The sequence below is a fragment of the Physcomitrium patens genome, chromosome 10 (genome assembly GCF_059467195.1).
Source record: "Physcomitrium patens ecotype Gransden chromosome 10, ASM5946719v1, whole genome shotgun sequence".
Classification (NCBI taxonomy): domain Eukaryota; kingdom Viridiplantae; phylum Streptophyta; class Bryopsida; order Funariales; family Funariaceae; genus Physcomitrium; species Physcomitrium patens.
The window spans coordinates 3,992,677-4,019,635 of record NC_143419.1 but is presented as its reverse complement, the minus strand read 5'-3'; the positions used below and the strand labels follow the sequence as shown (position 1 = coordinate 4,019,635).

The following is a 26,959-nucleotide window of genomic DNA, read 5'->3' as shown; positions in this document are numbered from 1 at the left end:
GTGAATGTTAAGGAGAACTTTGTCCATAAGGTTTATTTTTTATGTCTCATGTTTGAAATATTGAAACTTAAATTTTTATTGTTATATATTTTTTTCATATTAAAATCTCCTAAAATAATTAAAGAGATTAGATTAAAGAATTATTGAAAGAAAATGTTTCAAAATTGTGCTTCTTGGCTTTTAGAATTTGAAGCATATATGTTCAGAATCTCCTTAAAAATACAATTAATGTCCAAAATCATGAATTGGACTTGTGTTTTAATTATGATTCCAAAAGAGAGAACATATAATGCCAATTTATATGATAGTAATGTGGTAGTACCTCTTCTGAAGCAACCTCTATCCATTACGTATGTAACATTGTTTAAAAGTTTTTTTTTGTGCTTGCATTATAATTGATTGATGTATTAGATATAATCATTGATATAATAATGATATTTCCATAATAGAATTATTTTTAATTATAGATGGACTTTTTGGAATAAGATATATAATTATATTTCCTTACAAATCTTTTAAATGCCCTAGCAAAGTAATCAGATATTTAAAAAAGTAATGACCATATTTTCTACATTCATTTGGAGAGAAGAAAGTTTGAAGATTCATGATTTTTATGATTGTTAATAAAATTGTTGTCTTTGCAACCAAGTTGGTATAACTTCTACTTTGGAGCCATTCTAATCTTTTTTTTGTTTGATTTAAAAAAAGAAGGATTTTTATTGTATTGGTTGTTAGCCAAAAAAGCCTTTATTGCAAATCTTATTAGAAATGAGAGTAGATGTAGTATATCTATGGAACTTGTTAATAGAATATCTCTAAGTATTGTGGCTAAGAATATTCATAGATATCAATATGACTTTTGGAGCTTTAGGTTGAAGAATGGTACCATGATGAATGCCATAGAAATACAATAGTTGATTTTTTAATCAATTGTCTGTCATCTAAATTCTTAAATTGAATCTTCCCACTTCCCATGAGGATTTTTGATATTTTATGTATTCTTTACTACTTTAAAGAGTGCTAGAGCCATTTTATTTTAATATGATAGTTTTTGGTTATTGAAATAATTACTTTTTTTGATCTTTAAGTATTAATATTTAATAAAATATAATTAGATATTAGCCTAATATACTCAAATTGGATAACATCTTATAGTAGTAATATTTTAATAGGTCATTTAATATGGTATAGAAAATTGAAAAGACTTTGTATTATAAGATTTGAATGTTAAAAAATGAAAAATAAATAAAAATAAATAAATACAATCTAAATGAAAATTATTAGAAGAAAGGTGGTATAATAGCCTTGGTTATTGAAGTTGATGTTGCTTGAGTTGATTAATGGAACATCCTTAAGTTGTTCACAAGTCTTCAGATAGAAATTTATTTTTAGACAAACTAAAACTCATCCTTATGAGTGGATTAAGAAGTATTCTCTATGTTTATAAAAACTTAAAAAGTTTTAAGTAACTTAATGTGTCTAAGAAGAGAAAAAAGAAAGAGAAAGAAAAAAAGGAGGAAGGGAAGAAAAAGAAAAAGAGAGAGATGTTCCTTGTTTCTAAGAAAAAAATATTTTAAGTAGTGTCACTTAGAGTATTGTTAGGTTTTGGCAAAATAGAGCTTGTAATATGGACTTTTATTAAGGTATGGACTACCATCATACATCACATTGTTTTGAAGAATATTACTTGTATTGAAGGTAATAGTAAGCTTGATTGTAGAAAGTTTGAATTATAGGTAATCATTAACTTTAATTGAAAAGATGCCAATATAAGAAGGTCTTTCTATTCATTGGATCTATGGTGCAATAGTGATCTCCTGATAATAAAGATGGTTGTAGAAGGAGCATTCTTATATAATTGTATAAATCCTTGGCTTGTTATTGATTAGAAGTATTTTTATTCAAATCTTTGATTCTTTAAAGATATTAATGTATGTGAGAATAGTCCTTAATATTATTGATAATAAGTATGGATTGTATTTGAAGTCTCAATATTGGACCTTGAAAGAAAAGGCCCTCTTAATTTTTTCATATATTCTAGCTTATAATTCATTACTTAAATTTATCAAAAGTATGTCCAAAGCCTCAACATCTAGAGCATTGGTTTGAATATCTTAAGACTACTATCTTATAGAAAAGTGGTGTGTCTAGCTTTGGACTAAAGAAGCTAATTGTTTTTTTGGTATCTTGATAACATCCCAAACTTGGAGTTTGACTATAGATCATGTTATTTTTATTGTATATAAAAATATTTCTTTAATTTAAAAAGCCTTATTTAATCAAGAAGGAATGATTTTGTAGACAATTCTTATGGTAGAGGTATTGGCTCAATTCTATGAATTGAATCCAAATCAAATATGCTAAATATTTGTATGATTTTTTATTTTTTGTAGAAAAGAAAATATTCTATAGAATAAAATTTGTCTCCTTATTCTTATATTTTATGAGGGACTAGAGGATGTAGTTTCCATCTTCTAATAACAAAAATGTGACCTCAAAGAATATATTGCCTATCAAAGACGAAGTCTACATTGAGCAATATAAAGTAGTATGACCCCACTCTTTCAAAGCAAGTTACTTTGGATTTTTGCTTGAGATTTGGCTAATGATAGTGAGTTGCATAGCTTTTTTTTGGATTGCATCTATGATAGTAAGTTTTTTAACTAGAAATATGACTTAAAAAATATTAAATTTATATTTTTACTAAGTTGCATTGTCCATAGTTGTAGGCCTTAGGACATTAAAATGCATATGCATCTAGTTGGTGGAGCCAACTTATAAGCTATATCTATTAAAGCATAGAAATTGCATCTTTTTTAGATCTTTGAGGATGAGTTGGCATTTAGGCAATGCTTCCTTATTAAGGGTGTAGCATTCAATTCTAATGCCATCTAGATCTTGCATTCCAAACAATGTTATGGTCATGGCTCCAAAAGATAAAGTTATTATTGTATAAGCCAAGTACTAGTTCTAAAAATTATTTATTTATTATTGACTACAAATATTAATAGCAAAGGTGAGTAATGTAATGCTAAACTTTCTGCAAAAACATGACTAAACCTATGAAAAAAACAAGATGCTACCATTGTTAAAGCTCTATGCTTTGTTCTTCATCTACTTCTATTATCTTTTCTTTTATTTTTAGTATTGTGCTGCTTCTTCTTCCTCTATTATCTTTTCTTTTATTTTTGGTATTATGTTGCAATAATGTGACTCTAAGTAGTAGTGCTAAAAATCAAGAACAATCCTTATTTTTGCTATAAGCAATATTTTTTTTAATGTTTATTTTGATGTGACATTATTATCTTCGAGCCCTCTTTTTTTTTTTCAAATGGACCATCCATTCTATCATTAAGCCAATTATGCTTATATCAATTTATCTTTGTATCTTAATTTTTTTGTAAATATTTTTTTTCTATATTATTAATAATTTTTGTATAGATTTGGTACTTTTGAACATATTAATACATATACATACATATTGGCTATTTTTGCAAATCTAATAGAAAATCTCTTTTCTTATCCCTATATAATATTTTCTATTAAAAATCATGTAGTTTGTAATAGCTTAAGTAAAAAAATATAAATAAAATGATTCTTGCTTCTTAGGCTATTTTAGACATTTTTCTAAGATGGTATTATTTTATTTAAAGACTCTTATATATTTTACATTCTTCATGAATCTTTCAACATTTTTCTAGTTGGATCCTTTGTATATTAGTTATTTGAATTGCTTTAATGTATTGAATTGCAATTTTGGCTTTTATTCACTATATTACTACTTTGATTTGTTCTATCCACTCTTTTGGTCATACAATGCTGCTTCTTATATATGTGTGCATACTCTCACCTAAATGCCTACAACACTCACTACTTAATTCACAAAGTTACATATACACATATCCACAGTCTTGACACACATAAAATTTCACCTTGAAGAAAGAAAGATAGAAAAAATTTAAAAATTTAAAATTAGATTTTCAATTGCTTCTTTTTTTAGTAAGAAAAAGAATAAATTAAATTAAATTAAATATCTTTTCTAATATCAAGTTGTACAAAATTGTGGTCAACTCAATAATCTTGTTGACTTCAATTTTTTTCACAACTTCTATTGATATTCTAAACATCATCCTATTTTTTTTTAAAATAACATGACAATATCTTTGAAGTTGATATCTTAGTAACTTAAAAATTAATATTCTTTTAAGAATATTTTTACACTACTACTTCTAAATTATTATTTTTTAACCATTTATATATATATATATATATATATATATATATATGAGTTGGTTTATTTGAACACCTTTTTAGAAAATCATTCAAATTACAAACACACTTTCTATAACTAATTCATATCACACAAAAGTTCAAAAATATTATTTCTTTTTCATAGTTTCACTTACCACTTTAAATTACACACTCTTTTTAAAAATTGAAAAAAATACACAATAAAAATATTTATATGACAACAATATTAATGATGTAAAACATTCAATAATTTATTTTTAAATATTTATTTAGAATATATCTTAATTTTTATAAAATTAATTATTATAAAATAATTTAAAATATTATTATTATTATTTTAAAAATGCAAAATGCATTAGTTTTATAGAAAATTTTATCATTGAAAAACTTTGAATTAATTTATAATTTGAAAATGCTTCTAAATTTCTAATAAAAACACAAATTTAATGAAATATGTACATCTAAGCAGAGTGGGTAAAAATTAAAAGTAAAAATTCTAAACATTAAACATATTAAATAACTGCAAGTTAACTTTGTCTTTTAGATATTTAAATAAGTTTTTTTTTAAATTACATAAATTTTAAAAAAATATTCACAAGTTATTTATAAAAATATAAAATTAGTTAAACTTTAATCATCATCTTGTATATAAATTCATAATCCTGTTCTAAACAAACAAAAACTGGCTTTCGACCGAGCTGAAATTTCTGGCTTATTCTTTAGCACAAGGACGAATGATAGAATCTGTCCAATCTTGATTTCATCCACAAAGTCGCATCCATCCATTGCATGTGCTCCGGCGGTTTGAACTCATTTTGCCTTCAGTGTCATTCAGCGTCGTCAGTGTTTTCGCTTCATTTTATGGGAGCTAGGGCTGCACCGAGTGTGCGCTTTTCACCCTTTTCGGCGGTTTCTTTCAGAGGTGTAGCTCCGGGATTCGGTTCTGAGGCGTTATGTCAAGTTAATTTAGGTTGAAGCATTTCGATTTAGAGCGGTTTCGGGCTGTTGCGAGCCGCATTGCTGAAGCCTTTCTGTGACGAGGACAAATTACGATGCGAGTCACCAATCGTTATGTTTCTGCAAGGCGTAATTGGTAGAGTTGCAAGGAGCAATGGCTTAACGGATTAGGAGAGGAGAGGAGAGGAACCAATACGGCGGGAGAAGAGGTAAGTTTCTTCTCCCTCGTGGGATGAAGGGTTGGTTTGTCACGATTCTGAAGCTTTGAGTATTGAAGTAGTTCCGAATACCAGGGTTTATGTACCTTTATTTCTACAGAAATGGAAATGTCTGTACAACGTGGTATGTTTTCAATTCTGAATTACGTTCATTTTCACCAACACAAATTCCTAGGACTCTGTTACTCGTCTAGGAAGGAAATTGATCTTGTGATTGTCATGAGTGATGCTTACAAGTGTTGATCGCTTAGCATGTGAAGTATACAGTCTTATCGTGAGATGTCTGTTTTGATGGGCTTAAGAAATTACTTCAGTCAAATCATAGTCTAATAATTCTCAGGTAGTTTCTGGAAGGCTCTATCTTATCGTTCTTTTGGAGCACCTTCTCTCGAATAGCAATATAAAATGGAACTTGGAAATGTTTGCTACAGAATGCTTTGCTCCATGTAAATGTCTCAGTAGAGAGTCAGAACGCTTCAGGAATCGCTTCAGAAACTTACATCTATGTACAACTCATCGATTAGAAACATGTAAAATTTTATCGCCGAAGAGTTGTTGAAATTAAAATTAATTATTGGTAAGTAGCTTTGGTCAATGTCATAGGATGTTCGACAGAGAGTAATTTTGTCGAGAGAATTTTTTTTATAGTTAGATAATTTTGTTTATCATTAGACAAGAGAAAGTGCGTTACTGGCAAAGTACGAAGATTTTTATTTCTGGGGTAAACTAACCCTAAAAAGTAATTAAGAAGTATGCATATTAGACAATTAATATCTCATGATTAAATTAGAGAAAAGCATGTTCGCATCGTTGAACTTGTGTATTCTTGTTTGTGCTTTTCTTGAGCGTTTTAGTGAGGTACCGCATGTGTCACAACGACATCTCAACTTCCTCTTCAGTTATTTCATATGTGGAGGTCTGTGTGCTTTAAGCCTTTCCGGGGGGAGCACTTACTCTGCAATAGGTACACCTGTAAACTTGCGGCATTACAACTGAGACGTGATTCCCCCAGCATCTTTCTACCCGTCATAGTTTGTAGGAGGGGACCTTTGATCTTTAACCAAATTTTGCGATACAAATTTTGCGATACAAATTTTGCGATACCAAGCTTTTTACAAATTCATTCAATGTTTTTATACAGATGCCTTAGCTTATGAGGATCGTTGACAACACACAGATTGTCCTTTTCGGGTGGTATCTGGATCAGGAAATTCGTTAGCGTATGTTAAACAATTTCAAGGTACTTACGATTTTGTAAAAATATCCTTACTCTCTGTACAAAAATCTCCCAAATCGTTGGATGTGGATTAAGTAATGAAGTGTAAAAACAGGGTTTCAATTCATTCTTTTGTTCCTCAGTTTTCTCTTTCGTGTAAGATTTGTCCCCAATCCCACCTTAGTATCGCGATCTACTCTCATCTTCATGTTACATAGTCTTCTGGAAATGGTAATTCTGCCACTCTCGAAATCTCCTATTTTACATTTTTTTTAAAGTTTTCTAGTTTATATTGATTAGCTGAATGTCTAACTTGTATTAAAAGGGAAGTAGTTGATGGAGTCAGTTACCAGGATGGACACCGAGGATGTTAAGACCAAATTGCACGAGATTAAAGAGGAAGAGGGCGTGAAAGCAAGAGAGGATGTGAAGGGCATAGATGACGTGAAGATCAGAGGGGATGGGAAGGCCATAGAGGACGTGAAGGCCACTGAGGATGTGAAGAGCAAAGAGAACGCGAAGCCTAGTGCTGAATCGTGGTGGGACTGGACCAGTGGAAAGACAAAATATTACCCCCCGGATGATGCTCCAGATTCGGAAAAGAAATCTTATCTTGATGGGCTTGTTCCAAGATGTTTGTTCATCGATTCAGTATCACCGGCTGTGACTGCAAATGTTCTTGTAGCTGCATTGGATCAGTTTGTGGATGTAGAGGCTGTCAAACTTTTGAAGTCTCCACTTACCCAAACTCAACAATCTGGGTATGCGAACACATTTAAATTTTAATTGACTAAAAACTGTAAATGTTTTCTTCTTTACTTTGTTACCCTTATAGGAAGACACTTTATTGTTTACTAAGTGCCCACTATGTAAGAATTAGTAAGTTAACATGTGTTATCATTTCATATATATATATATATATATATATATATATATATATATATTTTGAAGTGGAATCTGTTAGCCCTGATGTAATGAACTTGGTTTAAAATCGTACAGGTTAGCGATAGTAGCAGTGGCCAACCTGACGCAGGCAAAGGTTCTGAAAAATGTTATGGGAGACTCCTTGTTTATGATTGGTGGCTTACCGAGATCTGCTCGGTGCCATTTTGTCAAGGAAGCTATGCTTATGGACCATCCTTTCAGAATCAATAAGTGTGTTTTAAGGTTCGTGAACAAGGATGACGATGATGCTACCTTCGCCTTCGCAAAGCGTCGTAAATTTGAGAGGCACGATTTAGAAGCGTCTTGTCTACTTCAGGTGAGCATATCATTTATGTTGTAGCCTTCGTCTAGCTCAATTTCGGTGGGCACTGTTTTACCAACAACCCAAACCATTTATTTTGAATTGATGGACATGGGCTGTTTCAAGTAAATTATATTTATAAGATTTCAATCCAGATAAACATGGGAGAAATGGCTGTGCAGGCACAGAAACAACGAGAAGAAGATCTTGCCAGCCAGCAAGACGATGCATACTTAGAGTATATGAAAAGGCTCGCGGGGATAACAAAGAACCCTAATCGTGATGAATATCTTGAGCTAAAAGAGTTGTTTAAAAATTACAACTTATTAAGATGAGCAAAAAAAATGCCTTCGTTTCGCCACGTGACATTATTCTAAGAAGAGTTCTTCTATGGGTTCGTTCCTAAGAGGAGTGCTGGTAAAGCTTAAAAAGCCCATTCAAGTCGAGTGTCTAAATTTTTGAAGTGACCCATGTGAGCTCAGAAACAAGTGGGAGCTGTAATGAACCTTAATATCAAGACTCGTGAACTCATTAATACCCCTCATTCCAAGAATCTCCTGTTTTTTCGCAGAGAGTTTCACGGAGGAAATCAGAGAACTGATCAAATCGCTGCCCACCTGCGTCAGACCCTGCAAATGACAATGTGCCGCACTAGATTGCGCTGCTTTTACTGGAATTCATTGTAACATATCTCACCTCGTACACGTTGAAATTGAGACACGACTATGCATGTGGGCTGTTTGTATTGTTGTAATGAACTTTGTTCTGTTCAATCTGTTGAAATTGATAGCTGCTGTTCAAAATCGTCCGAATGTGAGATTGTACTTCATGAAGATTTAATCGTTTGTCCAGATGCTCCTATTGCTTTCTACTTGGGGTCAGTGAGTGGTAATTCCGATTTCTTTATAGTATATGCTCTGACGCAGATTTCTACTAATCCAGCTTTTCTTGCCTATAATAATCCTAAACAGAAGGAAGTAGCATCTGCAAACATGTCAAGTCAATCCTCTGCCGGGTATGTGGAAGTAACAAATGAAATCGATGCTTGCCCGTTTGAGGGTATCCATGGTATTTAGGTTTTTACCATCACATGTTGATTAGAAGTCTCAACTTGAATATATACTTTCGTCTGGTGGTAATTATAAACAATTGTTGACCGCAGCATATCCCTAATCCGACAGCATTTAAAGATTGCTTGTATAATGAAATACTTGAACAACAAGGTACCGATATTCAATATTAGTTTGTGCAAGTTTATAACTCGTTGAACGTGAGATTGCACTTCATGAAGTTTTAATCGTGGTTGACCAATTCGATCGTATGAACAGATAGAGAAGAGCAAACTCTGGACATTATAAGAATACTCAAAAGAGACTAGTACAGACGAATGCCGATTGGCGAGTCTAATCTATAACCTGCATCTAAGGTTTACTGTGAATATTTTATGTTGTGGGGTACAATACCACCGAGATTACGTCGGGACAATTAAGTGTTACCCCTGCAAAATATATGTATAATATAAAATAACAGAAAGAGAAGAAAAGGTACAAAAGTTCTGTTGCTTTTCGCTGTACATAACTCTTTTTGAGCCCAGTGGAATCTGTCGCTTGGTTCAAGTCACACTCATCGACGAGTTATATGCTTTCTATTCAATCTGATCGCTGGAGTCACGAGGGGAATTCAACAGTTTTCATTTCGTGGAAAATTCCACCTTCTAGGGCGTGGAAAGGACTTCCAACTTGAGCCCAGCCCAGTTGATTTTTCTCCGGAGAATGGGAGGAAGAATGGCTTTCCGTTTCCGATCAAGTCAATAGTCCAGATAGCATTCTCACCCCTTGGCGCTCATAGAAGTATACTGAACATGATTTGTATTCCCCACCGTGACCGGATAGGTGTTGGTGGCATCGTAGGACCAGTGCGAGAGAGAGACTTGCTATTCAAGTCCCCCTCGTCATGCGCACCATATCTTGTAGCATCTTTAGCATCGGAAACGCGCTGGGCGGGTTGCCGATGTCTCACAAGCCAACTGGACTCCATGTCCAAGTAAAGGAAATAGAGAAATGTTTCTTCGAACATTAAAGAATTAGATTATTTTGGATCGTTTGAAATGCACAAATAACCATGGAGATTATCATCGAGGAACCTAGGTGCTTATATCTCTTTTAAAATAAGACCGCAGATTCCAGATGCTTTGGAAACAGCCCGAGTTGCTTGGAAGAGCGACAACATTCTGGAAGCTTTCATGAGCACCCAATTATCTCTTTACCCAATTTTAGAGAAAAAACATGCTTGAAAACTCGACCTCACCCCCACCCGGTGAAGGAAAAGACCGTTGGTGTGCTAAACCTAGCTGTGCACTCCAAAAAAAAACACTAGTCTTCCACTTCTACTATCATTTTCGTATCATAAGCATATGCTTCAAAAGGCAATTATCAACCACAAATATTAAAAAAAATAATAATAATAATAATAATATGTGCTTTGAGTAAAGACGTGATAAACACTTGTTCGAACAGCAGGAGTAATTCTTCATACTTTAGCGTGTTATACACCATCTCGTTAGCTCCAAGCCTACTGCTTGCGCACACGTGGGAAACTGAGGTGAATAATGTGATAAGTCTGTTACGCGGATTGAAGATAGTATAAGTCATGGGCAAACTCAATGCCAACAGAGAGATATTATCAATAAGAATGAAAGATGGTGGCATGAAGTCGTCCTGCCCAATATGGGCACGTGTTTGAATCTCCCACAAATGATTGATTTTTTTCATCAAAGGTTGTTGAGGTGGTAACCGCTACGACTTCAAAGGGGCTAAACGAAATGCGGTTCCCACCTAAAGTCCCACTCACCCGGTAAAAATATTTCCACACAGGACTTCTCTACGTCAAAGACTAGAATTCAACCAGCGCCTCGCTTGACCAGGCCTGCAAATCCATCGTCAAAAAGCCTGTCACTCACTCTCTCTCATTTCCCCATCTCCACGAATTTGTGCCAGATCTGTGCCACACACACAACTGGGTCCCACTCGTGGAAGCAAAACTGAAATAGTCTAGCCTACCATCTGACCTGAAAAGCAACCAGGGGACACACCGAACCCCTCATACTACATGTTCTTTTTTTGTTTTTTTATGCCCTCTATCTTCCATGTGTTGGTATCCTAGAATATGCCGTATACCTGTTCGGGGAAATGCTGCACCAGAAGACAGCGTGTCACGACAACGATTGGCTCCCCGCGAAGTTTGTCTCCACACCCGCAATTCCATTGGCCCCGTGACAATGCAGGTTTCGTGGAAGATAGGAACAACACGATACAGTGTCTAGGAAATACGGCAATCCGCACCGTGCGTAAATTATTGTAGATCGGACAAACCAAACTGCTCTCACTCACACACACGTTCACACACACACTCACACACTCTCGAGTTTAATAAGTGTTTCAATCAAGCAATCAAAGAGGGTAGTTGCGGTTGCCTTCACACGGCGGACATTACCAGTGGGCTGCAGGGATGGATGGGATGGATCTGAAAGAATGGGGTCAGATGCGGTGGAGATGGCGAAAGCTGCAGAATTGTTGTTGTTGTCGTGGTGTCGTTGGCCGTGAAGTGTGTAATGTTATCGTTGCTGTTGTTGTTGAATGTGCTTGTAACGCACCCAATTCGGTTGCGTCACCGTGTGGAAAATTGTTTGTTTGATGAGTTTTAAAGTGCCACAAGCTGATGCTAATTTCAGCTCATAGTCTCTGAATACCTGGGCCAAGTGTAGCCCTCCTTCCTCTGCCAGTGCCGCTCTCCCTTTGCCACCGTTTTCATCTTCTGAACTGGCCACTGGGTTACTGCAAAATTCACTGCAACTTCTTCTTCACTTACCATTGAGAAACTGCTGCTTCACTACGAGCTCGGAGGATGAATGTCTTTCGCAGATGTCCATCCAAATTACGAATTTATGTGGGTTTACTGTGTTTTTTGTGTTGATTTTAGTGTAAGTGACGATACATCGTTTTAGAATGATGTAGCACATGTGTTTCATCACAGACGTAGAAAGGATGTGAAGGTTTTGTTAGTACAAGGATTTGAAGTATACACCTCTAATGAATTAAGGATCATATTTATCATTTCGACATGAATCATTTTATGAATTTGAAAGTCTATATCCAAAAAGATATTTTGCTCCAAATTCTACCTCGTAGATTACAATCCATTAAATAGTATTAAACAATGTGGTCAAATATAGAAGTAGTTTTGTTACAACATTTTTAATATGGACCATGTAAAAGAGATGATCAAAGAATAAGGACAATAATTAGATAGACTATGCAAATAGGCATGTGTTTTAAAGAAATATTTTAAGCAATTGAAAATAATAAGAAACCAAAATATGATTGCTTGTTTAAATAGCAATAAATAATAAAAGTACTAGTGATGTTCATAAATTTGTCAATATTTTTTAAGATTTTTTTTTTTTTAATAATATGAACAAACAAAAAATAATTCATACAAAGAAAATTTCTTTAGACATAATCAATCATATATATCTTTAGAAATTTAGCAAAGAAAATTAATTTTCATTAGGAGATTTCAATATGGTCTTCTTAGGTGAAATTTCATTTATGATTCAAGCTCAAAGTTTCTCATGATATTTTGCAACATCACTTAATACTTCACTAAATCACCCATCTCGCAAGGTGTTTGATTTTGAAATCAAAATATCAAAAGTTGATGGGGTCAAATATCAAAAACTGCATTGCTTGTCTCAACTCTCTTCCCTCTAAGACTTCATATCAAGGGGTAATATTAGAGGGTAATAAAGTTTGAACAATGATATTTTGGATTTGATATTTTGAATAATTTTGGAAATATCAAGTGCTAAATCCTAGTTATTTGGTTTTACAAAAGTGCCATATTTGAAATTCCTATTAAAGATGACTTTTATAATAGAAAAATAACACAAATCCTTATAAAAGTTTATTCAATAACAAAACATTTTGTCCAAATGAAATATATATATATATATATATATATTCAAGTCTTATTAGAAAATTATTAAAAATGATAATAATCATTTAACACTTTCTTACAAATGGAGTTTTTTACAAGGTTATTAGAAGAGGATTAATATTACTTATACTTAAAATGAAAGAGGAAATTTTAGTACAAATTACAGATCTATTACTTTTTAATACTTTAATTTAAATTATGTATGTAAAACTAGAAGAAATGTGAACAAAAACTATTTTTTTGGGATAAAATAGATTAGTTCTAATATAAAAAGTTATCTTTTATATAACATAGTATTAGCTCATGAATCAATAAACCAGATAAAAAAAAAGTCAAATTATTAAAGCTAATAATTGTTGAAACAAAAAATTGAACTTCAGAAAAAAAGAAATGATTTGAAATTCAAATAGAAGATATAAACTTACATCAAAGTAGAAAAGGATTTGTAGAATGTATGTATAGATAATGATAAATCACATTGGTTTAAAACCATATAAATGATTAATAAAACATGCACAAACAAACATACATATATATATATATATATTAGACATGATATGCTAGATACTTCAGTTACAAGATAGACTGTACATTGAACTACCCATACCCCATCAAGGTTCGAATATCCAACCCTAACTCGAACATTTAACAAACAGTCTCTTAGACCAATGTAACCACACTACCAATTATAAATGTTCGTTTTTGACGAATGTTTTATAAATTCTAGTATAACAAACAAAAAAAAAAGCAAAAAACAAAAAATCTAAGGATAGAAACCCATCGCGCATGGATTTCAGTTGATGAGAAACTGCGCGGAGGCAGCGCGGCGAAGAAGCTGGCCCTGCTTCGCGAGATGCCGATTTCATGGATCGCGATCGACTTGAAAAATATGCAAAATATGCAAAATAAATAAATAAATAAAATCCGATGGTGTGCTCGGATCATATCGTTGCTCGAAAGTCGGTATCCCTAGCAGCGATATCTGTGTCGTATTGCAGCAGCTACAGTTCAGTTTCCATGGAATCCAGCTTCCACATTTAGAAAATATGTTCTTTTGTCGCTGGGGCCCTTCTCCCGGCTCTGTGGCTTCGGGTGCAGCTTTCACGCCTACTGGGAGCCACAATTCCCTTGAAAACCTGCGAGATCGAAGGAATCCTCAGAATCTGCTCCGGTCTCCTATTTCGCCCAGTTCGACCTGCCCAACATTGCTCAAACGGCAAGTTAGAAAGGACACTAAAACAAAGGTCTCCACCGATCCTGATGCAAGGATGGGTCGTCCAGCTTCCTCGTAATTCTTGTCGTCGCTTGGCATTTTTGGTGTGCTGTTTCTCGCTGTTGATGAGGCCCAGCTCCATCGTCACCTTCAAGGCACCAGCGCCAGTGTCTTGCAGACGACTGGGATGCAGATATCTAGACAAACAAGTCTTTCGGAAGTGTAGGCAGGACTTGGGCCATTAGCTTGCTTCCGGTCAGACTCTACAGTCTCGGATTGCATGCGCACTCGCCCTGAATTTCTGGCGATGAAGAAATACACACCTCTTTTCAACGTTTTTCTCGTTTTCTCGTTTTTATTTTTATTTCCCCCTTACCGAAAATCCGAATCCTCCAACTGGGCTCGTCGCAAGGAAGGCATCCAGCGAAGTTCGACGCAATCCGTGCAAGCTGCAATGAATTCAGACCCACCGTTGAACAACACCACGTGAATCAACGACTCTAGAACCCTTTGTTTATGTTTTTACTTTTACTTCTATATTTATCATCTTTGACCTAAATTTTATAAACGTTTTGGTCTATTTTTCTTCGCCACCAACCAGTGCATGTTCACATCACTCCTGCTGGGGCTTTTTTATTATTATTATTATTATTATTATGAGCCAGGACACGGTGAAAAGCAAATATCAAGCGCCTAGTGGATGGGATTCGATTGCAGCTGGGGAGAGGCCAACTGGTAGATGGCGAGGCCTGCGTTGCGGCAACGAGAGGCGCAGCGTGGGTCACATTCACCACCAAACGCCTCTACCTCAGAAGGCAAGGGTGGGGATTCGTGTGAGAAATTGAGTGTATTTGTGAGGTCCGCATGGCAACAAGGATTTGCTTCGTTGCTGAAAATCTGCCGATATTTTTACTGCAAAACGGGGATTTTTTCAATGTTACGCTGGGCACCATCTCCCCATGTCCACACGGCTACCTTGCAACAAACAACGCCGCGCCATCCCCTAGTTTTGCTGTTTTCGCCTGTTTCCCACCCAAAGCTTTTTGGTAGTTCTTCACCTTTTTGTTGCTTCTTTTTCTGTTACTTTGCCTGCAATGTCAGCACAATACTTCTACCCCCAAACCCAGTTGGTGTTATTTGAAAAATCTGAAATAAATAAATAAATTAAATGAAATAAGAGGAGGGGTCAAGGATTTTGAGTTTCTTGAAAAGCCATCTTTGAATGAACACTGGTTGTGAATGGACCGTGCCTCCTCTTCCTCTCACCATCTACCCACAGAAATATGAGAAATTGAAGACTTAATAGGAGAGAGATCCAAAATGGGGAAAAAAATAGCTAACTGCACTCTTGTTGTTTAACGTGTCTAGTTTAATGCAAATCACAATAACTGAGTGATGTGTTGGTGAAATAATGCTGGGTTACAAGGGCTTTTTGTGGTACGTGTTCTTTGGCACAGTGACGTCTTTAGGATTTGTAATAATGTAAGATTCTATATTTTAGAAAAGAAAACACAACATTCTAGAAAAATGCACATGGTCCTTGGAACCCAATTTTTAGAGAATAAATAAATAAATCAATAAATGGAAAAGGGTAGGCATCAACAACAAACAGGCCTGTTTGACCATGGCTTAACATTCATTGGCCACAAAGCAATGTCTTCCAGTTGCAAGCACTAGTGCCCCAATGTTTTTTTTTCCCTTGGAATGCACAACAGTCTTTGTACCTTCAGCAACCTGCAACCATTCCTGTGGTGCCAATGGAAAGGAAAGCATGCAAGCAACCTCAAATGGATAATATTGTGCACTAAAAATGAAGAAGTAGTAGATGTAGAGGAAAAAGAAGAATGTGATTGAAGGTGGACAATGCAGACCACCAAACCCTAATCCTAAACCCATTCTTCATATCACTTGGTGGAGGAGAAGAAGAAGAGGAAGAAGAAATAAAAAGCTATTTGGTGGTGCTCTTCTTCCTTTTCCTTCCCATTTCCTTGATTTTGTTCTTTATTTCTCATCACCCCATTCTTTATTCTTTTGGTTTGTTGTACATCCTTTTCTTCTTTTCCATGCCGCTTGCACATGGAGTAGGCCCAGGTGCACCAACTCCAAAGTGATTTTATCCCATGCCTTGACCTCTTGCAACCAAAGATGCATTTTTTTTTTATAAAAATAATTAGAATAAATTAGAGAAATAAATATGAATAAAAATGGAATCCTTGCATGTATCCTCTGGTTAACATTCCCTTTGTTGAAAGTGTGAGAATAGCTTGAATATTGATTAAAAATGTGCAGAATGTGATCTTACACACCTGGTGTGAATTGACCCTTTTTTTTTTATCCAGGATATATAGAAAATAATGTTACCAAAGCAAATTTGCTATGCAACAAAAAGTACTTTCAAAGGATAACAAATAGTACTTTCAAATTGCTCTGTGAGGATATCCAATCTTCCATTTCCAGAGAAAAAAGGAGATCATATTTAGGGAAGATAGTACAATAGATTACTTTGAGTGAAAAACCACAAATATAAATAAAAATATAAGTAAGTAAAGTTTAACTATCACATCCAAATACTATTCATGTTTTAGATGTAATTTGTTTGAATGATGCATTCAAATCAACAACCCAGATTACAAAACTAAAAAATCATTTGTATTCTTGGCATGCTTGCAAAATATTGTATGATAATACAAGTTATAGTGCTCTCACTATTCAAAGTTGGGAAGATTATGCTTCAAGAGTTTTAGGTGTGAGTTTACATGATAACACACAAATATATATATATATATATATATAGATGCAATATTCATTCAAAATTTGACATTGAAGATAGTAATCATAGAGCCATTCCAAATGTTCATCCATGAGACAAGCTATAGAGCACTAAATCTAGAGAGTTAATATATATATATATATATATAGTCTTGAAATATGTTAAACTATCAAGAATATTCATGTATTCTTGATAATAGCAAATATATCCCTTACTTTTGTGATAATTGCAAATCTACCCTTGAGCTTAATAAGATATAATCTTATTCACATTTTAAGTGAATTTAGAGTCCAAACTACATGCAACATATGTTTTGGCATGACATTTTTTTGCACAAGTTGGCCCTTCTACAAATCAGACATTGGCACTATTACTACTACTCTCATCATTGCTGTGTCCCATTTGTGACTTATATCTAGCTCTATTGATGGCATTAATACTTTGTCACCTAGATAATCAAGTCCAAGTTTGAAAACCTATGAGCTTCCATATATTGGATCTATTTTCCATCCTCAATTCGTTATAATTGTTTTGATATTAATTCTCAAAGGCAAGAGTATTATTTCCACCTTCTCACTTGCATATATGAGTGGATTTAAATTGTAGTAAGATAAAAAAATTTAAGCATTTGGAAGGGTTTGGCTTTCATTTGGAGAAGCTTGTCCTTGATTTAAAGTAATTGAACTTGGATATTGATGTTTATTTAGTTGCTGCAAAATATGTTGTGATAAGTTATTATTCCCACCAATATTGATATTGGCTTTTATATTGACATCACCATTGTATCTGCATACATTTACAAATTAAGTGTAACTTTTGTATTTTGAGAATATAGTTATAAATATTTTGATAAAAAAAAAATATATGATCTTAAAAGTTGTCATTCTTTCTATACTTTCCTTGATTATAACAATTAAGTATGAAGATTTTGTAGCATTGCAACATAGACCACATATTATTGATTAACCATAGAAATAAATAATTTTATATGAACCTATACAAACTATACAATATACAAATCCTAAAATAGCTAAACAAGCTTGTCACTATAAACCATGAGGTGTATTTGCAATCACAGACATATCTATAGTTACCAAGATAATATGAATAGATAGAAGTAGATAAAAGTAGGATAATTTAGTAATATCTTGTGGAAAAGCTATGTAGAAGCTTCATAGATGCGATTTTCACCTTTAAACATGTCTATAGGTGATTAATAGGTAAGAAACTTGATCAACAAATTAGTCTCATATCACTTATATTAGTAGCTTGTGTTACAAGCTGAAAATGTGGTGCACATATAAGAAACTTGCTTTGTAAGTTAAGACATATGTTTCACAAATTGAATAGATGATGGAGGTCCTGTAAAACGTTGTCATGTGACTCTTAAATAGATAGTATATATAGAGGCAAGAGTGAAGCCTTTTTCACTCTCATCAACTCCTTTCTTGCTTCTCGTCTAGTTTCAAGAGTCTCTAATTTTCTAGCCTTTGGCAATAGCCATTCCAATTTTTTATTGAATATATTTACTTTCTTACTTCTAGTTTGTCATCTCTCTTTGATTCATTTTTCACTTGTTTATGTATCTTCATTGACTTCTTGTCTTTGGCACCTTCATGGCATTGTGAAGATCCAAGAATAATACTATTGCGTTTGAGGACTAACACCAAAATATATATAAATAACTAAAGATGGAAAATGGATTTAGTATTTGGAGGCTCATAGGTTATCAAGTCCAAGCTTGATCTTCCAAGTGGTACAGTGTTGATGCCATCAATAAAGCTAAGCATAAGTAATGAAGTAGACATGGCAATGGCAATAGCAGTGAAGGTAACAATAGTAGCATTGGCATCCAAATTGTGGAAGGCTCAACTTATGCTGAAAAGTGTTGTGCGAAAATGTGCACAATATGTGGTGTGGGCCTTCAAATTCACCTAAAATGGAAATAAGATTATACCTTATCAAGTTTTGCAATTATCACAAAAGTGAGGAGTATATTGTCTATAATCAAGAATACATGGGTATTCTTTGCACTTCAACATATTTGAGGGGTATGTATGATATTTCTCCAAAAAAAAAAAAAAAAAAAAAAACAATTAAGCAGTGAAAATATAAAATAAAATAAAAATTATCAATTTTAACAAAAACCAAAACACATGTATAAATAAATTAGTGTGAAATAATGAATGGACATTTTGGACAGAGTTAGGAGATATGCAGTAAACCACCCACATGCAACAATCATTGCAAAAGTAATATGTTTCCTGAAAAAATGATATATATCTCTTCTAATGAAGTCACACAGTTCCTGTCCTCTCGAGCACATCAAAGCCCTCTTGCCCCAAGAAGAAGAAGAAGAAGAAAACACACAAACCAACTAAATTTATGCGAGATGAGAATCATTAAATAGAGAGTCAATAAAAGTTAAGAAAAGGGAGGCTTATCTTGCTGTGTCTAGAAGATGCTCCCATCTTAAGCAGGCTGTCCCTTTTAATTATTTTGTTCTTATTTTTATTTATTTTTCATTGACTTTCCCAATAGAAGAGTCCACTCTCTGCCCAAATGGCTCCTTCCTGACCTCACCTTCACCAAAGCTTGCAAACAAGCAAGCATTTGATCACATTGGGCTTCTAACACCATAATGGGCACATCACGTACAGAAGTAAAAGAAAAGACAAAGAAATGAAAGATGAACGCAATGGAGGGGGGGTGCAGGATTCTGGCCACAAAACTCTAAAGAGAGTGTTGTATAAGTTTGTATGTGCATATGTGTGTGTGTGTTTTTATATTTTGTATTTTTGATGTCAATGTATTTATATGTGCATAATAAGCTTCCAAATGGTTTCTTTTAAGTTTATATATTGTGACTTTTACTCTATTGAATGAAGCAAGTGTAATGAGAATCTAAAGATAGTTTCAATTGATTTACCGTATTTATGTGCATAAATGCAACTTTGTACTTTAGTTGCAGAATTTTTTGTTGTAAAATTTATTCTTTTGTAAAAATAATTAACTCAATCGTAGGTGTGTCTATACATATGTATATAAAATCTTCCATGATTCCAGTGAATACTCTTATTGTTATTTTTCTTAATGCACAAATCTTTGAAATTTCTACAGTAGGCTTAAAAACCAAGCTTCCAAATTATGTATTGTAGGTTTAATATATTCACAACTCATAATTGTAGTCCAATGAAAAACATGAATAGTTTTGTTCAAACTTCTAACTAGTTGGCACACAATGTGTTTCAAGAACAAAATACTGGTAATACATTCAAAATGAAACTGAAAATACCTTTAGTTAAACACAACCACTATGATGGGAACCAACAAAGGTGTCCAATTTGGTGCAAGTTTGTTCCATTGTTTGTTTGTTTGTTTGTCCAAATGCACAACCCATTTTCATGTTTGATGATGGGTGTGTGCATGACTCACGTCACATGTTTTGTGATGCAAAACATCCGCATGCACACCCCCCCCAAAAAAAAAATCCAAGGAAAAGAAAAAGAAAAAAGGGGACAGAAGAAAAGGAAAAAAGAAAAAGACAAAACATGCACACGAACAAGAGGTAGGTACACAGCAAAGGGGACCAAATGTTTAAAAGGCGGTCGCCGCAGCCACCACCACCGCCACCCCCTACAAACCATCACCTTACCACTCTCCAGTAGTAGCTCTCTTGCACTAGGCTTCTTCTTCTCAGTAAAAGAGGTCTTCTTCCTTTTCTTTCTGCTTCTTCTTCTTTTCCTTCACCTCGTTATCTCCACCACCAGGCCTCTACTAATGTGTGTCTATTTCCCCCCACTCATGCCCTGTATCCTCATCATCCCTGCAACCCCCCTCCTTCCCGAATACGAGGCTGCGGCCCCGGAGGAGGAGGAGGAGATGCCCGTAACTTGCAAAATCTGATTCACTCACTCACTCACTTACTTCGCCCATTGTCGCACTGCTTGGCTCCTCCTGCACTATCGCCTAAAGCTCAGCTCAGCACAGCCTTGCCCAGCCTGGCCCGGCCCAGCCCCACCCAACCCGGCCCGGCCCGACTTGGCCGGACCCGATCTCATCCGACCCGACCCGACCCAACCCGACCTGATCCGACCCGGTGCTAGCTAAGTCGGTGTGGCGCCATAGTCCCGTCTTCATGTGGCACGTAAAAGCATATCAAGCCCCCGTCAGAAAGCAGAAGCAGCGAGCGTAAGGGGATGAGAGTTGAATCCAACAGGCTTCGCAGCAGCAGCACGGAGTGGAAACGTCGAAGAGAATAGACAAGAAGAAGAAGACGAACACATTTCCACCTCTCTCTCTTTCTCTCTTAAGGCAGGGCTCTACTTACATCCAACAGCGATGGAGGACAGGCAGGCTTTATTTGCGTTATTCGGCGACGCGGTGGTGATAGTGATGATGATGGTGGTGGTGGTAGTAGTAGTGGTGGGTGAGGTGTAGGGAGCTTTTCTTTGGAGGACCCCCCCTCTTCCTCCCCCCCGCTTTCTCTTTCGAAGCTGTCAGGCGGTGTCTCTTACACCCTCGGGGGTTTCCCACGCGGCAGTAGCCGCAGCATATGGGAGCGGTCTCGCGGGGAATGTGTAGCATTTCTTGCTCCGTGGTGGTGGGTGAGGTTGGCGTCGTCCGAGAGCAGTGTACGTAGATCGGGGGTTTGTTCGTTGCGGTCGCATTCCGACCTTTTGGAGGCTTGGAGGTGTTCAGGAGTATATTTTAGGTGCCGCGAACGGGCTCGGTGATTACTCGGGCTGCGGTGACAGGTTTCTGCTTAAGAGTAGACATCGGTTAGGGGGAGGACGGGCTGGTGTGGTAGCACAGGGGAACAGGGAAGCGGGATTATGAAGAGTGAAGTGGAAGAACAGCGCGATGATGCAGGTTGATTTAGGAGAGGTGACAGTTCCGTGTTGTGGCCATATTAATAGAGATTGAAGGGTCCGTATTTGAGCATCCTGGCGTTGGACGATCGAGGTTAGAGTTGGAATATCACTGTTTTTTTGAAATATTATGGCAGTGTATTGGCTGACTATGAGCGAAAAGTGGACACGTCGAAGCATTGGCTATTTGCGAATTTTGTAGACCTTTATTGTCATCGTTGAAGAGGTTCGTGGTTACTTTTTGGTCAAAGAAACAGGAGGAGTTGAACTCTAAAGTCTGCGTTGCTGTTGATTGAGGGTTAGTAGCCGAGGCCCGGGGTTTTATCCTGCATTGCACCGGAGGCATAATCTTGTCTGCGCGCCTGATAATCAAGTAAGTTTGCAATTAAACATGCGTAGTCTTAATTGGTCGAAGAGAGGTAGTGAAGCGAAACATTTAGCACCCGAAATTACTTGCGTGCTGTAGGCGTGGGTGCAACGGAAGGCAGGGGACTAGGTTCTTCATGCAATAGGCTTCGATTGCGGGATTGAAGTAGGAGAATATCCCTTTCTTGATGACGCAGTGTTCGATGTTCAGAGGTTCATGTGGTTATGTAACCTCGATAGCTAGTTAAGTGGATTAAGAGCGTCCTCCTGGTATGATGTGTTAATGCTCAGTATGCAAGTGGCGGTTCTTGAATTAAGAGTGCTGAAGAGTTCTTCTGAGTGCGAACGCGGCATTACGCTAGGTTGGTAATTACGCACGCGACAAATGTTGCATGTGAATATCAGAATAATGTCATGAGCTAGTAATTAGCCTTTTTCATTCATTTTCAGTCGGTGCTTTTTTCGGTGAATTTTCGGTGCTTATTCAGCACCTTTAGAAGTGTATTGATCACTTTTGGTACATGAAGCACGATTTCGCTCATATTTTAAATTTTTGTCGTGAAAGACGAATTTGGACTGGTGAATTTACGCTTAGTGAAGGATTATGGATTGTCCTCAGCTTATCAGTAAGAGATAAACGGAAGGTGTGACACAGTGAACCTGTGAGCACGGACCTTAAAAGCTTTCTTTCAATGCAGGTAGTTTGCGATCGCTTTGTGAAGCTTTTGGAACCTGAAGCGGGATACAAGTTGACTGTGATCGTTCCTTTGAAATCGTAACCATGGTTATTAAGGTGATGAAGTGGCCACTCCGCCAACTTTTCTCCAAGAAATATCAAGTCAATCTTGTATTGAACACGCTGGAAGGGTTACCTACTAGCGATTCTGATGAAGCCAAAGTGTACGTCGACTTGAAATGGAAGGGACCAAAGAGTGCTCTTGGATCCCGATTTCGAACTATGAAGCGGGAGAAGACCAATGCTTTGCGCGTGGAGAACAGTGGAGATGTAACATGGGACCAAGAGTTTGAACACGTCTGTGTACTTACTAACGACAAAGATGGTGTTTTTCAACCGTGGCATGTGTATCTGGTTCTCTGTAAGGTAAGATATTATATGGTAACAGATCGTCTAGTTTTAACTTTGGGACATTATTTCAAAGCTTTTGGTTGTGTTCAATTGTGTTGATTACGCTCTCTTTCTAGTGTATGATGCGCTAGGGGTTACCCGCCCCGTACTTTGCCGTGAAGTATATTAATTAGTCGTTTACGAGTTAATTTGCATTTGCGGGTTCCGATTGTGCAGGCATTGGCGGATAACTCCAAAGGCAAAGTCTCTGTGTTGGGTACTGCAGTTCTAGATCTGGGGGCTTTGGCTTTTTCCGGGACCTGTTCCAACAATTACACAGTTTTACCTGTGACATCCAAAAGCGGGGATTGTTACTCTGAAGCCTCCTTTCGGGTATTGATTTCAAAACTGTTCTGCATCCAACTCAGTTCATCGATATCTTTTGGCGTAGTAGTATCTAAATGCGCATTCCTTCAGAATCATTTCCTACACATCCTCATTAGGCTCTAGGATTGCAACAATATGCACAAGGTTGAACTATTGACTCGCTATTCTTCTCTCATTTGTCAGTTTAGTCGATTTTTTTTCTTATATCTCCAAAATTAAGATGCGATTCTTGCGAATTGCAGGTCACCTACAGCTTTTCAGAGTTGCGAACAGTGTATGAGGCTGGTTTTGAGAGCGTACACAGGTTGATGGGACCTGCGATGGCGTGTATTGGAGGAGCCCCTTATAATTGGGATCCAGAGGATGATGATGTGGTGAAGGTTCATCCGGATGTGGAGAAAAAAAAGAAATCCTCGAAGGAATTATCTAAGGAACAAGTCTTGGGTCTGAAATCTAAGAAAAACCTCCAACTTGAGGATGTCGATCCAAGTGATGGTGGAAAGTTTTCCCCTCGCAGCGATGGAAGCGTACAGGACGCTTTGGATCTTTTTGACTCGGATTGGGTTGATGATTCTGAAGTGGAGGAGTATGGCGAGGAAATTGAAACAGCTAACATTGGGCAGTTTGTCAGTTATGGAACACTAACTGGTGTTAACCTGGTGGTTGAGGGTGCGCTGCCTCACCATGCGGATGAAGCTGCCAATACTGCAACTGATGAAATTGAAGGTCGCGACACTATCTATAGTCGAGCTGCTTTCATGGCAGTTCCTAAAGTGAATGCGGCGCCTGAGGAGGTTTCAACGTCCGAGACTGCGGAGATTGCGTCTCAAGGTTCCTTAATGAGCATGCTTTCTTGGCGTAAGAGAAAGTTGAGTTTCAGGTCGCCTCGGTCTCGTGGGGAGCCATTACTGAATAAAGCTTACGGGGAGGAAGGTGGAGATGAGATTGACTGGCATCGACGGCAGGCAGAGTCATCTTCAGAATTTCCAGATATTACAGTGAGGGCCTGCTTCATATATATATTTTTCTTTTCATGGAATTTGTGTTACGCTGACACTTTCAAATCTCTATCGTTGCATATGTTTCAAGTGAAGTAATATGCGGAGCATCTTGCTGAATTTTAACAAACAGACCCGGTTTGTTTAGCTTATAATCACTGAACATGGTTATCAATTTATTTTGCTTGAACGTTAAATCGTTGTTTATTCATGCAACACTTTATTTGAACATGTCGCCCCTGGCTTTATCGCTCACTCCCTTTTTCTTGTCTTGATTAGCGTCGAAAGAGCGAGGATAGCCTGGCACTCGTCGCCGGAGCACTTGACTTTGGAGAAACGCTTTTTGCTGTCGGAACATGGGAGCAGAAGGATCTTATTAGCAGGGATGGACGGACACAGCTTTCGACAAAGGTGTTCTTTGCTTCCTTCGATCAGCGTAGTGAAAGTGCAGCTGGGGAGAGTGCCTGCACTGCTCTTGTGGCGGTGATAGCGGACTGGCTACACAAGCACCCTAGTCTTGTTCCCAGCAAAGCTGAATTTGACATGCTTATTCGGGAAGGTTCTGCTGAGTGGAGAAATTTATGCACTGTGGAAGCGTTCATAAATAGATTTGCAGACAGGCACTTTGATTTGGAAACTGTCCTCGAAGCAGCAGTACGACCCCTCAGTGTGGTGCCTGAGAAGTCTTTCGTTGGGTTTTTCGTCCCCGAAGGTGTAACTCACGAGTCCTTGGAATTCTTGCAAGATGTGATGTCGTTTGATAGCATCTGGGCTGAGGTTGAGCGAGCAGGACCAGCTATTTACATTGTGAGCTGGAATGACCACTTCTTTGTCCTCAAATTAGAAGAAGACAGATGCTACATAATTGACACTTTAGGAGAGAGGCTCCAAGAAGGGGGTGAGGAGGCCTATATTCTGCAGTTTGATGCAGAGACTACTCTTAGTCCTGCGCCAACTCCGAAGTCCGAAGATTCCAAGGTTGCAGTTCAATCAGAAGAGACTGCTGCAGAGGTGTCTGATTCTTTGGCATCAGTGAAAGTAGGATCCGGCAGTGAAACAATTTCCTCACCTGATACTGTTGCTTTAAGCAGCGAAACTCCCATGGAGCTAGTCGTTTCGGCTAAATCATTCAATGGTGGAAGATCATCGTGCTGTCAGTTTATCAAAGACTTTTTTGCTGCTCTGCCTCTACGTGAGCTTCAAAGTGATATCAAGAAGGGTCTACTTGAGAACGTTCCTTTACATCAGCGGTTGCAGGTTGAATTTCACTATACTACTTCCAGGCCCTGCTCGGAGTTAGTCCCTGTGTGAGGTGTTTGCTGAGGAGGTCCTCGTTAGTATTGTTCCTGATGTAATGGCAGAAAGCATTAGATCGAAGAAGACTCAACCATCGCACAAGAGTCGTTCTTCCATGTATGTTTCACTGTTACCAGCTTACACAGATGAGTGTTTATGGTAAGTTGCAAGAGACTTTTATTATGCTAAGGTATGGTACCTCCAAAATAATTTTGGAAATTTAATCAGTCATTCACGTCGTTGGGAAGAGTCCGATGCCAATGATTGGCTACTGAAGGAGGTGCTGAAAAGCTTTGGAAGGATTGACCAGTTTCAGATGACAAGAAGAAATAACTTACTAGCATGAAGTGGTCCTGCGTGAACACTTTTATTTGCAGTTGTACACTAGAAGCCAGCTTCTAACCTCTGTGGGTGATACTTTCAGACATACTTTCATCTGTGTAGAAGTAACAGCAGACGTAGGTTGGCTCTTTTGGGACTTTAGTGGCCTTAACGTCCTTGTACACGATCCATTTTTTTTTCTCTCGCATGAATACATCTGAAAATTGGTCAAATGAGTTGTGCGTGTTGTCTCTTTCTGTGGCTTTTGACTACTTTCTTCCGTGTTACTAGAGGTACATCTCACTACCACTGCTACCTGCAGCCATCAGCAAAAGAGGGAGAGAAAGAGACTATTCAGTATCTCCTCCCCCAATCGGACGTTAGTGATCCGGCATGTCGGACGTTAAGTTCTAGATGAGCCGTTCGTTTCGTGCCATTGAATCCTTATTGTATCGTATTAGTTTTACGTGATTTTTGATGTTTGCACGTAATTGCTAAAATCCTCATCTGCAGTTCGTAATACAGTTTTTTCTTCTCTGAACACCACATCACATTGATCCAACTTCGTGTTTACCATTAAAAGTCTCATAACGCTTTATTTAGGCTCTCTGTAGTGTTTGCAGAATACGGAGCATGCAAAGTGAATTTTACTTGACCTCGAACATTTATCAATTCCCTTTTCGATTGTCCTGATTCGCAGGAAAAGTCGCTTGCTTTGTTTTTACCAGGTTTTAACGTGCCAGGAGCATGATTCTCCATTCTACTTTAATGGCTTGTCTAACGTTGTA

General features: G+C 36.8%; 2 protein-coding genes across 12 annotated transcripts; both read left to right on the top strand.

Annotated features, from left to right (window-relative positions):
- Positions 1-5,067: 5,067 nt before the first annotated feature.
- Positions 5,068-8,590, top strand: LOC112288059 (ASI1-immunoprecipitated protein 1). 6 transcript variants are annotated; one of them, XR_002971465.3, is made up of 6 exons: positions 5,068-5,417; positions 6,568-6,666; positions 6,976-7,403; positions 7,642-7,903; positions 8,071-8,305; positions 8,460-8,590. XR_002971465.3 is itself a non-coding variant. In XM_024531857.3 (5 exons), exons 3-5 carry the CDS (start codon positions 6,997-6,999, stop codon positions 8,221-8,223), a joined length of 822 nt encoding a protein of 273 aa, XP_024387625.1. In that variant the 5' UTR covers positions 5,068-5,417; positions 6,568-6,666; position 6,996; the 3' UTR covers positions 8,224-8,590. The 6 variants fall into 6 exon arrangements, 5 of the variants coding, with proteins under 5 accessions (XP_024387625.1, XP_024387620.1, XP_024387621.1 ...); XM_024531857.3 differs by having other exon boundaries at positions 6,996-7,403; positions 8,071-8,590; XM_024531852.3 differs by having other exon boundaries at positions 8,071-8,590.
- A 12,467-nt stretch (positions 8,591-21,057) lies between these two features.
- LOC112288050 (uncharacterized) lies at positions 21,058-26,404 on the top strand. Of its 6 annotated transcripts, XM_090253485.1 has the most exons (7): positions 21,693-21,831; positions 21,995-22,110; positions 22,395-22,465; positions 22,802-23,205; positions 23,407-23,562; positions 23,799-24,554; positions 24,834-26,404. In XM_090253485.1, exons 4-7 carry the CDS (start codon positions 22,885-22,887, stop codon positions 25,863-25,865), a joined length of 2,265 nt encoding a protein of 754 aa, XP_090109611.1. In that variant the 5' UTR covers positions 21,693-21,831; positions 21,995-22,110; positions 22,395-22,465; positions 22,802-22,884; the 3' UTR covers positions 25,866-26,404. The 6 variants fall into 6 exon arrangements, with proteins under 6 accessions (XP_073392683.1, XP_024387603.1, XP_090109610.1 ...); XM_090253484.1 differs by lacking the exon at positions 22,395-22,465 and having other exon boundaries at positions 21,219-21,831; XM_024531832.3 differs by lacking the exon at positions 22,395-22,465 and having other exon boundaries at positions 21,664-21,831; positions 21,989-22,110.
- Positions 26,405-26,959: the final 555 nt, after the last annotated feature.

Coding starts and splice junctions, on each gene's coding strand:
- LOC112288059 (XM_024531852.3), top strand. Junction 7,404..7,641: donor ACCCAAACTCAACAATCTGG/GTATGCGAACAC, acceptor AAAATCGTACAG/GTTAGCGATAGTAGCAGTGG. Junction 7,904..8,070: donor AAGCGTCTTGTCTACTTCAG/GTGAGCATATCA, acceptor ATGGCTGTGCAG/GCACAGAAACAACGAGAAGA.
- LOC112288050 (XM_073536582.2), top strand. CDS start 22,885: ATGGTTATTAAGGTGATGAAGTGGCCACTCCGCCAACTTTTCTCCAAG. Junction 23,563..23,798: donor ACTCTGAAGCCTCCTTTCGG/GTATTGATTTCA, acceptor TGCGAATTGCAG/GTCACCTACAGCTTTTCAGA. Junction 24,555..24,833: donor CAGAATTTCCAGATATTACA/GTGAGGGCCTGC, acceptor TGTCTTGATTAG/CGTCGAAAGAGCGAGGATAG.